At 38.7% G+C, this 13186-nt stretch overlaps 1 protein-coding gene across 5 annotated transcripts in view; it reads left to right on the forward strand.

Annotated features, from left to right (window-relative positions):
• Window positions 1-9100, forward strand: part of DYRK2 (dual specificity tyrosine phosphorylation regulated kinase 2) — a 15362-nt gene extending 6262 nt beyond the window's left edge. For all 5 annotated transcript variants that reach the window (XM_027679654.1, XM_027679657.1, XM_027679653.1 and 2 more), the window contains one exon: window positions 3379-9100. In XM_027679654.1, coding sequence (XP_027535455.1) covers window positions 3379-4980 — 1602 coding nt within the window. In that variant the 3' untranslated portion in view covers window positions 4981-9100. The remainder of the gene's footprint in view (window positions 1-3378) is intronic.
• The last annotated feature ends 4086 nt before the right edge of the window (window positions 9101-13186 follow it).

The following is a 13186-nucleotide window of genomic DNA, read 5'->3' on the forward strand; positions in this document are numbered from 1 at the left end:
GAAAAAGCATTCCATTGTAACACTTGCTGTTATGTAATTGATGTTACCAGAAGATTCAGGAAGATGAGTTTGAGTTCAGACTTAACCTGTTATTTCAATATGTTTTGTAGACAAATGTGTACATCAGTTTTTGAAGATGTATGCTACAAAAACGTGTAAATCTTAGAAGGTGTGGATGGGTTTGAGCACAGGCAATACAGTATATAATAAGTAAGCTTCATAAGTGCTCACATGTGGTCAGCTGTGTACATTGTTGGTTCTGCAGAAGCAAAATGGAAACATGTTGTAGACCTCTCAGCGTTATGGTTTTAGTTGAAAAGCTTCTGTGTATTGAGAACAGTTTGGTACTGGACTAAGAAGACTATAATCCTTTGTAGCTTCCCAAGCCCATTAGTTGTGGTTCAGGAACTTACAGTGTCACTGGTGAAGCCTATGGACTTTGTAAGTAGTGCAAGCCTGAACTTGACAGCAATCTCAGACACTCAGTAGCCAGAGGTAGATAGGCAGAGCAAAGGGGTGGTGCAAGTCCAACCCTCATCCAGCTTGGAAATAGAAGATGTGGTGATCCTTTGCGGGCGGTACTCTGAGATGAGGAAAGTCCATTTTTCATATTGACTTTGTGGTTGTGATACGTCTGATAGCTCTGAAACTCCTGTTGGGCTTTTTGAAAGAAGACTGAGCTCTCTTCTTCCCCACAGCTTTTGGAATAGTCTGTGCTAATGTGATGTCTTTTCTTCCACAAAGAAAACCAGTGCTACTGTCTGCATCTGCATTTGCATTCCCAAGTAGCAACTGGCTGAAACTGGCAAAACCGGTCTCTTTGGATTTGGGTTGAAGTTGGGATAATGCTGGTGATTTCATTCTGCTGCTTAAAGAAGAGCCAACCTGTCAGCAACAAAAGAAACCATGAGACTGCCTGAAGGTGCAGGAAGCAGAGCTACATGGTTTACACTTTAGAACATGTTTGCAAACACACTTTTAGAAAAAAGAACTCTTTAGTCCCTTTTGAGAGGGAATAAATATTTGGGCTTTTCCCAAGCCTTGAAGAAGTTCTCAGTGCATATATTGACATAAGCAGTGCTTAGGAAGGGTAGAAGATAGTTAACTCTGAAAACAGATGACTTGAGAGAAAAAAAAATTAATTCAAGGTGTGAGCTGTGGCAATGAGTACTTGGATTAAGAAATTCTTAAAGATAGTTTTCTGTGCTATACTCTTTCTACTCATTGTCTACATTAGTGTTGTCTACTACCAGTTTGTGCAGATATGTTCTGCTTTGTTGTTCAACTAGTGCTGCAGAAGAAATGTTTGTACCTGGAATTTCCTAGCTTGAGTCCTTGTAATTGTATGGTTACTCTGCTGCTTCATTGTGCCTTTCTTACACAGTTCTGCAATGCTGCATGTGCTGAACCTCTGACATCTTACTAAACTAGATCTGGTTCTGAGATGGGTGATTTAGCAGCTCTTGGGGCCGATTTTTTTTTCTTTGCAGTAACTGCTGTTCATATAGAGGATCAGGGCAACCTTCAGGAAACTGCTACTGCAGTGCACCTCAAACTTGACCTGAAGGAATTGCCTGTAGGCTTGATAAGCTGATTAAGTCTTCTTGATGATTTAATTTCTGGTGCTTTTGAGACATCAAACTAGGAAAGGAATTCTTGTTGATTTCCTGTATGTCTTCACCCTGCTTAAATGTTACAAACATCTTTGCTCTGAATTGTGATTGTGTGGTAATGCTTTCTGTGAGATTGATCAAATTCGATAGTGTGAGCCTAAATTTCTCTGCAAACAAACATACACAGTTAAACTGCAATGGTGAACTAAAATGAACCAGTTATTCATCGTGAGTCAAAATGCAATCAGAAGAGCAGTGAACAAGACAGAAGCAATCTCTGAGAACACGTGCTCTTCTATTATGTGTTTCAGAGCTGCAGATTTCAAAATATTGTCCAAAGGTGAAGCCGGTATCCAGCTGGCAAGTCTTTGGGAACAAGTTACTGAATTTGCAAAAACAGACTTCTGCCATATCAAACTGATGCCTTAACAGAAGCACAAAGTATGCTTAAGTCTGCGTTGCATGGCCACGTTTTCTCATTAGGAAGCACTTCTGCTGTTGCAGCACAGATTTCATTGCTTTATATTACAGCACACAGCTGTCATTTTCTGATTTCATTTCAGCAATCTTAAGTGAACGGGGAATGTGTTATCCTTAGCTGCCTACTAAAAATAAGGTTCGGATGAAACGTGCTCTCAGTCCTGGCTTGATATCTGTCTGACATATCAGTGAACTTTTCATTAGTAATTTGGCATAAATATTAAGACCAGTGAATCAGCTTGAGAGAAAGCAGGGGAATTCTTCCCACATTTTTATAAGACCAGACATAAGACAAATTAATTTTCCTCTACTTTAGAGCAAATGAGGAATTCTAAGGACAGCTATTTTAATAGCACCTATATGCTTGTAAATTTCTTGTTTCTCCTTAAAAATAACAGGTTTAGTGCAGTAGTTGTTTGTTTGCTGGAAAATGCTCAATGCAGCTATTTAGTCTCTTATGAACACTGTCAAGAACAAATGTAATTTCTAAAATTAACTATTGCTTTTTTTCCATTCCTTTAAAATAAAGTTACTTGTATGTTCCTCAAGGCAAAGATTTTCTTTCTACTCAAGTGTGCATCAGGCCTCAAATCTCATCTTAGTTAAAAGTTATTGTAAGACTGGTGTGGGAAAGTGCTAAAAGCTATGCTTATTCTTCATGGATAGGAATGTTTTGCTGAATTGTGACTGTCTCAATTGCAAGCAGTAAATGACATCTCTTGAACTTCAGAAACGTTCTTTTTCTCTTTGTGCATGTCACAGCACATTCCTTATTGCTTAAAAATATATCTGGAACTTTTGATATATAGCAAATTTAGGGACAAGTTAAAATCTTGATTTCTGAAAACAGGTGACTGGGAGAGCCTTAGCCATGTAACTTCTAACAGGCATTATATATTGATCTCCAGGGTAAAACTGATACTGTTTTCTACAAAGTCTGATGTCCCTCAAGCATGCATCTTGATGTTACAGGACTGCTGCCTTGAAAGTTCCTTGGAGAAATTGTTAGCTTAACACAGTAGCGCATTTGTGATTGCCTTGTTGGAAACATTTTGGAGGGTCATGAAAATAGCGTTTGAGAAACAAGGATCGGGAAATTTAATAGCATCCAACAGTATCACAGTATATGTGCTGTATTTCTTAGATTGTCTACAAACAACTGACTTCTAAGAAAATACTTCATTTTGAGGTTATTTACGCAGAATGGTGAGTTGCAGAATGAATGTTGAAGCAGAGAGTTCATGTCTTTCTTGTTAACTGGGTATGTATTTATTTTTGATTCTAGGTTGGAGGCAGTAAGCACACAATGAATGAGCACCTCCATGTTGGTAGCCATGGACAAATCCAGGTTCAGCAGCTCTTTGAAGATAATAGTAACAAGAGGACGGTTCTGACAACACAACCAAACGGACTTACAACGCTAGGCAAATCTGGATTGCCAGTGGTTCAGGACAGACAGTCAGAGAGTACTCACAGACGACAAGGAAGCTCCAGCTCTTTAAAATCTACAGATGGAACAGGCAAGGTGAAAGCCTCTGTTATCACACCAGAGCAGGCCATGAAGCAATACATGCAAAAATTAACAGCTTTTGAGCATCATGAGATTTTTAGCTACCCTGAAATATACTTCTTGGGTCCAAATGCAAAGAAACGGCAAGGTGTGATTGGTGGTTCAAACAATTGTGGGTATGATGATGACCAAGGGTCTTACATACAAGTACCCCATGATCATATTGCATACAGGTATGAAGTCCTGAAAGTTATAGGGAAAGGAAGCTTTGGGCAGGTGGTGAAGGCCTACGATCACAAGATGCATCAGCATGTGGCACTAAAAATGGTGAGAAATGAAAAACGTTTCCACCGCCAAGCTGCAGAAGAAATTAAGATCCTGGAACATCTCCGGAAACAAGATAAGGATAACAACATGAATGTTATTCACATGTTGGAAAACTTCACATTCCGCAGCCATATCTGCATGACATTTGAGTTGCTGAGCATGAACCTTTATGAATTAATAAAGAAAAACAAGTTTCAGGGCTTTAGCCTGCCTTTGGTTCGCAAGTTTGCCCACTCAATTTTACAGTGCTTGGATGCTTTGCACAAAAACAGAATCATTCACTGTGACCTTAAACCTGAGAACATTCTGTTGAAGCAACAAGGTAGAAGTGGTATTAAAGTGATTGATTTTGGCTCAAGTTGTTACGACCATCAGCGTGTCTACACTTACATTCAGTCACGGTTTTATCGTGCACCTGAAGTCATCCTTGGTGCTCGTTATGGGATGCCCATAGATATGTGGAGCTTGGGTTGTATCCTAGCAGAGCTTCTGACTGGTTATCCACTTTTACCTGGAGAAGATGAAGGAGACCAGCTGGCTTGTATGATTGAACTATTGGGCATGCCTTCTCCAAAACTCTTAGATGCATCCAAGCGAGCCAAAAACTTTGTGAGCTCTAAGGGTTATCCCCGCTATTGCAGCATCACAACCTTGTCTGATGGCTCTGTAATACTTAATGGTGGACGCTCTCGGAGGGGAAAACTGCGTGGCCCACCAGAGAGCAGAGAATGGGGTAACGCATTAAAGGGATGTGATGATCCCCTCTTCCTTGACTTCTTAAAACAGTGTTTAGAATGGGATCCTGCTATCCGTATGACACCCAGCCAGGCTTTGCGACATCCCTGGCTAAGGAGACGGTTGCCAAAACCTCCAGCTGGGGAAAAGGCCTCAGCAAAGAGAATTACAGAGAGCACTGGTGCTATAACATCAATTTCCAAGTTACCTCCGACTTCAAGCTCAGCTTCAAAACTGAGGACTAATTTGGCACAGATGACAGATGCCAATGGGAATATTCAGCAAAGAACAGTGTTGCCAAAACTCGTTAGCTGAGTTTGAAAACCCAATGCTGTTAATATGAGAAATACAATGTGGCTGAGCCTTATTTGTATGAAAAATGAGCTCAGATATACATTTTTATTTGCTCAATAAATCTATTCATTTGTATCTTTCAGCACTCATTTTAAATGTAAGAAATGTTGATTTGTTTTTATAAAAACACGGGGACAATGCTTTAAGTTTTTATACTTATTTTTTAAAATGTTTGTCTTCTACAGTACAATTAGCCTTACTGTAACTAGTGTGACACAGTAATAAACATCAGTGGCAGGCCACTGGTTACAACATGACTGTCATGCATTGCAGCGTGGTATCAAAGGTATTAACCTTTCTCTTCCATGACTCATACTAGTTTTCACCTGGGGTAAATTTGGAAGACTACTTTTTGGATTTTATGGGTTTGGTCTTGATTCTGTGAACGCTTACACCTATGACTGACTGGACTCCAGGGAGAACACTCAAAGAATACAGTTAAGCACTTGTAAACTTGTCATTTGAAGTGGAGCATATTACATTGGCATTTTCTGTGTCGTAGCCCAGAGAAAGCAGTGGGATCACTAATGATACGATCACCTCCTATGGAATGCTTTCTCTATTCAAAAGTAATGAGCTTTGATTAAAATGAACATTTAAATATATTGCAAAAAATAAGAATGCCAGGGCTAAAATGACTGTCTTATTTTGCATGCCATGTGGTACAGTGAGAGGAATGGGCAGTCTTGGAAAGCATGAAGATGGCAGTGTGTCTGTTCCTCTGAATTTGAAAGTGACAGATGAGTTGGTAAAGCAAAATGTTCTGGACTTCATTTCAGGTCTATAACGTTGAGCATTCACACTGAGGTTCTCTTTTTTTTTTTTCTTTCTTCTCTCCTGGTCTGTTTTTTTCTAATGTGCAGCTTGGTCTCCCAGAATCACATAGACAGAAGTACTCGTTCTGTCAGTTTTATACTGTAACTTCCAGACTGTTATACTACATGTATTTCAAGATTGCTTTTACTTCTTCTGACGGTGTTTGTGTGACTGTGAATTCTCTGGTACATTTACACTTCAGATCAAATCTACATGTAGGGGCAAACACGATGTTACAACATTGCTTCCTGTAGAGGAGTACTTCACCTTAGACAGCTTAACTGTAGCGGGAAACATCCTCAGTGGATAGCTTTTCAGTTGAAAGACACCATCCTAGATAATTTCTAATAAGGGAGAATTATCAAAGGAAAGTTAAATGCTTGGAATTTGATTTAATCTTTGGCATCTGTAGCTGAAAATTAACTTTGAAAGAACAGTTAGAGATATGTGTAGATTTGTTCGTGTGTGTGTGTACTAATGCTTGGTTTTTCTTTCCTTTAACTGCATTCATGGAAGAAAGATGGGCTTTACTGAGGAATAGTATCTAGACCTAGGAAAGAAGTATTCACACGTTGTAGCATGTTTTCAACAGGAACAGTTTGAAATCTGAGATCAGTATTTTAATACGTACAATGGCTGTGGACTACATTGGATGTATAAAACATATGAAAAGGGAATTTTAAATGAAGTAGAACATAATCTAGAAGGGTTTATGGATGTTAAAACAGGACATACTAGAATGGATTGCATTAAATGTCAGTAACTTTACTTATAAACAACATCTATATGCACATATTTTACTGAGTTACTTGTACAAATTATGAAAAATACTTAAAGCATGGTCCCCTGAGAGGCCAAGAAAGTTTCCGGTTAAGTTCTCCTTCATGTTCATTAATTTACCACTTACAGCTTAATTTTCGTTTGTTTGTTGATTTGTTTTATTTGTAATTTAATGTAAGACTGGGGGAGGGATATAAGGACAAAATGACAGAATTCTCAGGAAACATATCGCTGACCTTCTTGCCAAAAAGTCAACACCTAAAGAAGCTCCAAAAATAATTTCTGAGTAGAGGATGGTATTTGTTGATTGATAACTGTAAAAATTAGACCGTCAATCAACCATTTTTCTTACTTTTTTAAATAGAAAGATAATTTCCTGCCTCTAGTCAAATTAAATTATTTAGTGTTAAATGTTCACAACTTTATACAATGTGTGTAAGTGCAATATGTAAACATGTATGAAATCATGTTAAAAATGAAATATAATAATAGAGCTAAGAGAAGTGGATTTTAGCATATGAATACCCAGTAAATTATGGTCAGTAAATTCTGAGTCTGGAAAAGAGATATATTAATTCTCATGTAAAATTACCTGACTCTCCTGACTGTGGGAAGACGATATTGTGTATTTTTCTACAGTAACAGGGAATCTTTACTTTCTCCACCACCTACTTGGCTTTACCACTCCTTTCTACCTTAACTCTTCCTGCAAAAGTTAGGAAATAGGGATGCTGATGTTGAGTGAAAGAAGAATCGCCTTCCTTAATATATTTTAAAGGAGATATTGATACATGTTTCTGCCTTTCATGTCAACTTAAGGTAAAAATATAATATTCATGGATCATAATGGGCTACAACCACTAAATTTTTGTGTAACCTGTTCTTAATGCCAATAATGCATTTATGATCCACCTTGGTCATAAATGCTACCGGAAACTTAAAGGCCAAAATATAGTATGCAGAGCTATTTTTTAACCCAGATGCAGTGGAACTTCCTCTACACTAAAGAAGCAGCTACATCATGGTTTTTATGTGATGCAGCTGCTTTTTACTGTAGCTTATTTATGCCCCTAAAAACAGAGGGGGGAGGACATTGCCTCTTGCTTTGATGTGATTTTATTCTAAGGGCTCTGATAATTAGGCTGATAGAAGTTGGCTTGGAAACAGTGCTTAGTCTCACATGTTACCATTGTCTGGGGATGTCAGAGCTATTTTCAGATTTAGTAATAGCACAGTATTCTCTTTGGTTGCAGTCTCACTTGGCTCAGTTTCTTGCACCACTGGTTCATTACCACTTAAGTGTGTTGGAACAAGAGAGTGATGCAAGATATGTAGATTAAGGATAGAGGATGGATTGTGCCCTTGGTGTTAACAATGTGCCTTTTGTTACAAATGCCGTGTTGTAGGGCATGCGTCTTGGCCTCTTTAACCCTTGGAATACTGGTTAGTAGGGATGAAAACTATTTTTAAGTGCTATACCTGTCTTAAAACATCCTGTAGATGATCCAGGCCTTAATAGAAACAATAAGGCAATCACACTGCTAGGGTGGAGAGGAAACTGTTCTTGTAATATGTCTCATTAAGGGGTTAAAGATGGCCCTTCCTTATTGGTTGTACTTTAACATCAAATTAATTTTTTTGAAATAAGTTTTTGTTATAGTGACACTAGACAGAAGTCAACTGTATTTGTAAAAATTTACCTCAAACTCTTTAGTTTTATAGTGTGATTTAATCCCAGGGCATTTGGTATGAACCAAAGTGCATTCCTTTTATATGTGCCTGGCTCTTATAAAGGTGGCCAGGGATTTTTACAATTTGGGTGCAAGGCACTTAAGCCACTTTTAACTTGGTGGGTGGTTTGGAGTTATAAATGACTTCATGGGAACGTTGAAAACACTTAAGACATAAGTAGCATCGGGCAATATTAGAATCTTTAGGAAAGGGTGTGCATTATTTAATGCTCTCCATTTGTTAGTATTTTTTTCTCATCAGTAATATTTGGGATAAGTACAAAAAGAACTCTTTTTCCAGTCAGCAAAGATTAGAATATTGCCCAGTATAATGCTATGGTAGCATTTAAATAAAATAACATTTGTGAATTATTGTTTCTAGGGGCTTGTACATCTCTGCTACAAATTGTAATTACTCAGTTCAACTGCTACAACTACGTCTAAGCTTGGGTTTTTATTGGGCAACGACTTAGACACGTGACTGTAATATGCTGCAACTGTGTGTGCTGAAAACATGTGAAAAATGATTGAATGTGGACTGTGTATATATTTATGTATAATTTTCTGTGAGATGCTGCTGTTGCCACTTAACATTCAAGATGTTGTAGTGGGTTTTAATCCTAGTGGCCAGTTTTATGATACTGTATGTATTGTACAGCTGATGACAGGAGTTAAGACTGTTCTAGTGAATATTTGTTACATTTTACTGTTGTGGCCAGAGATCATTTCAGAATAAAATTTTATGTCCTACTTTACTTCTCTCTACTGTACTCTGGTTTTTTTTCTGGTCATAAAGAGAGCCCTTGGAGTGCTGACATTTCTTAAATGTGGAAAGGCCTTCTCCTAGCCTGCTGCAGTCAGTGGCAGCAGTGCCTTTGCCCCCCAGCGTGCTTACTTGTATCTGTATATAGTAATTACCCATTGCTGGAGGGTGACTTTTCTGGTGCTTTATGTGTCTTGACAGCCTTGAATATTGCCCAGAGGTTGCTTTTGCTCTGAGGTTTCTAAAGTTCTTCTCAGGGCTTAGTAATATAATTTGTATTTTTATTTGCCCCACGAGAGCAAACATCTTTGGCAGGAATTTTACAGGCATGGGTTTTCTAATTTTTTTTTACCTGCTTTTGAAAGATTTTTAAAATAACAATAGATCTGATTTTATAAGAAAATTTGATTGAGTGCAGTGTGTGTTCTTTTTCTTAAAACTGCTTTAAAAAGACACAGATTTCTGCACTGATATTTGTGTCACACTGAGTTTTCAGATTTTGTCAGACTTTGTAAAATCCCAAGATAGTGAGAACATACTAAACAAACCTGTTAGGCTAGACTGAGCTAAGTTCTTTTCACAAATACATCCAGAGTAATTTCACTGTCTTGTAAGTGATTAACCATATTCTCTGCTTGGTAATGTCCATGTATGCCCAGAGCAGTTTCATTGGAAAGCTTTCTGATTATGGTGAACCTAGGCTGAAATCAAGGGATTTTAATTACTCTTTAGTGTCGCCTATTCAGCATAGTTGGGAGATGCCAGAGCACAAACCTCATCAATATTAAATACAGATAAACACAGTTTACAGCCTCAAAGAGCAGCCAGCCAAAAGTTACAGCTATGTGGCCTGTTTCTTAATGACTATGTGGTTCTGAGGACAAAGGCCTTTTTTTTTTAGTTAGTTAGCTATTTTAGGGATTTCTTTTCCTTCTAATCTGTCTCTCACCATCTCCTCCAGCCATCTATCCCTCTTGCCATCTCCTGCACAGTTTTGTCATACCTGTTTTCTCATTTGAAGAAGGGTTGGGGCCATCTCACTTGATTGGGGTTGACTGGAAGTTGGCTTTTCGCCTGTGCTGTTTACTGAGACTCTCAGTCTGGTGGGGGTGTGTTGCCCTCTGCCAGCTCTCTAGTGTCTTAAGAGCTCAGATCTGTGCCTATAATGAGGCCCTTGGTATTCTATCGTGAATGAAAGTCTGTAGTTGCTGTTATCTCCACAGTGCTTCCTTTTGTGAGGAAATTGTGTCTCCCTTTGGATGTCAACTGTGAATCTCTTGTTTTTATAATGGTGATCAGTATTGTGTTATTCACTTATAGGTGCTACTACTTTTCTTAAAAATATGGTCTTGTCCCATTTTTTTAAGATCTGCTTATTGAAAGATCCAGCATGAATTTTACTCTTGCTCAAAACCTGAGAAATGAAAAAAGTAGATCTATGTAATGTATCTGTTTAGGTCTGTGGTCATGAGTTGCTATGTAAAGGGGGGGGAAAAAGCACCTGTATTACAAATAAGGCTATGTTTCAGGTAAGCATGATTTTTCCTGGGTTCAGTGAATGTTTAAGAATTTCAGCAGTATCAGGTTGAGATTGGGAAAATCTTAAATGCATCTCAATATCTGAAACCATTGATAGCCTGTTATTTCAGTGGAAAAACATCTTTGTTTGAGAGCCTGTCATTTTAAACTCTATGCTAATAATTGAAGGATAACATTAAAGAATCTTCTGTAGCTAGAACTTTAAAAACATTATTATACATTTCTTTTTAAAATGCAATTTATAGGGCTGTTACACTGCTAGCATAGTCTTGCATTGTATATTTTATTGTTTCTGAGAGGAAGAATATTCCTTGTATTTTTCTTGAGTATGTAGTACTAGACATCTCCCAGCCTTCAGATATGCTATAGCAGAGTAAAAGTGTCATTTGTAGAACTGATTTCTGTTCCTTCGCAGAAATCCTCTGCAGCTCTTGGAACTGGGGTTTCTCTGTGTCATTTTCCCTATTTGGTTTTGTCTGTTGTTTGTTTGCTTGTTCATTTGTTTGTTTTTAAGAAGTGCTTTCCAGCCTCTGGCTGTGGTGAGTCTTGGATCTCTGCCAACTATCGAGCACTTTGGAGTAGGGAATGCTGCAAAAACAATGTTTCTTTAGCGTTTTCCCAACAAGAAACAGAAAGTCTAGCTTAGTATCAAACTCCAAAGGCAGGAAATATGCATTCACCTCCAGGTGCTGGGTCCCAATCTCCACACCAGCCATTAACCTTGTTGTTTAACTTCTGCATGAGGTTCAGCAGAAATGTGGGGTGCTGCAGAATGAAATGGCTTGTGTCCATCAGTTTGAGGGGGAAAAAGAGACTACAATAGAAGGTAATGACATTTTTTTGAGAAAGTTCAGGATATAGATGGAGCTAGGAAAGGTTCTGCTGAGAAAATCTTGGCTGAGAGCTCTGCATAACACCTGGGATGTGGCAAATACAGTGTTCCTGCTAACAGAGTGGGAAGTGTTTTCCCTGTAGACTGTGTTTTCGTTTTTTTGGTTTAGTTTGGTTATCTGCAAGCTGCACGTGACTATGAATACTTTACATACCTAAAGATACTGTCTGGAGCAGCTGCAAACAGTGAGATTATTACTTCTAACTAACATTGGCACTGGGAAATCCAAAGGTTCTCACTCAGAGACTGTCTGACCCGACAATGCTCTGTGCATAGCACCCATGAAGTCTATTTAAAACTGTCTAAATGCAAAGCATTGCAGTGAAGTGTTAAATCTTGACTGAACATAGTATGTGTGAGAAATGTCCAGAAACAGAAAAGCAATTGACAATTGTTTTGTAAAGACTTTTGAGCAGTTTTCAAATATAGTGCTGATTTAAGACAACCTCTTTAATTTAATAAAAATGGTCTGGATAAAGAGATAATAAGATTTTTATTTCAGCTTCAATGTGGCAGTAAAAATTCCACACTTTTTTTTAACCCAAGTGTGTGGGGTTCTTGCAGATCCTACAAATATACTTTGCTCAAACCATCTAGGTATAAAGATCTACTCTAATGTCTCCTGAGGGATAATTAGGACCTAAAATTAAGGAATATATACGTGCGTGCAATGTATATATATAGGTATGTATGTGTGTACATATACATGATTCTTTGAAAAACAAACCCAAAAACTCTGCAGGTATTCTTTATAGTGCTTTACAAAGAAAAGAGATGTGGCTTTGTTTTCCCTTTGCCTCTTTGAAGGTTCAGTGTAAGTCCAACATTTTTGCATTACACACATGGCAAAGCCATTTCTCACTGTTGTACACCAGTTTCACTATCGGGGTGCACAGAGTGAACTTAAGCTTTCTGGCTGGAGGCAGAGGGTGCTCAGTGAGCAGGAGGCAGGTGCCACCCCAAGGACAGATGGTGCTGTCACATTTTCTGAAGTGGACCTTCAGCAATGAGAGAGGTGTTTTGTAGCTTACCCTTGCTTGGCAACTGAAATTGTTCCTTTGGGATTAAAGCCTGAGTCCATGAGCTTAGACTGGGTTCATAAACTTGAGCTGAGAAAGAAATCCCGAGGCAGAGTTTGTAAAGTCCATAGCTGGAATTAAAAATGGATTTCTAAGCATCCTAGTACTTGTCACATCCAACTATGACACTTATAAATAGGCTTTAAGATTTAAAAGACTTTTCCAAATGTCTGTGCAGAGAGTGCTTTGCCCAGGACAGCCCTGGACTAATGGCCCTGTCTACCCTGGACACAGATGACAGTGCTTTTGGCTACTCTGGGAGGCTGGTGCTCCTCCAACACTTCTGGCTTCCTCAAGGTACAAAGAATACTTCATGGACAAAACCACCAAGAAACATTGCTAAGAAGAAACTAAATATTTGTGTATCAAGAGCACTGCATGCTGCACAGGAGGTTGCACTGCTCTTTGCCTGAGTGTCAGTTCTGTGAGCTGTTCTGTCCCGCTGGAACTGCTCCTCCACAGATGTCTCCCAGGCCTGCCACCACCCGTTTCTCTGCCATGTTAGGGTGGACCATCAGGGCTCATTCCTCCCGAGCTAGCCTGTCACTGCCTGCAGCTCTTCCTGCAA

Source organism: Neopelma chrysocephalum, unplaced genomic scaffold, assembly GCF_003984885.1.
Source record: "Neopelma chrysocephalum unplaced genomic scaffold, ASM398488v2 Primary Assembly neopelma1_59, whole genome shotgun sequence".
NCBI lineage: Eukaryota > Metazoa > Chordata > Aves > Passeriformes > Pipridae > Neopelma > Neopelma chrysocephalum.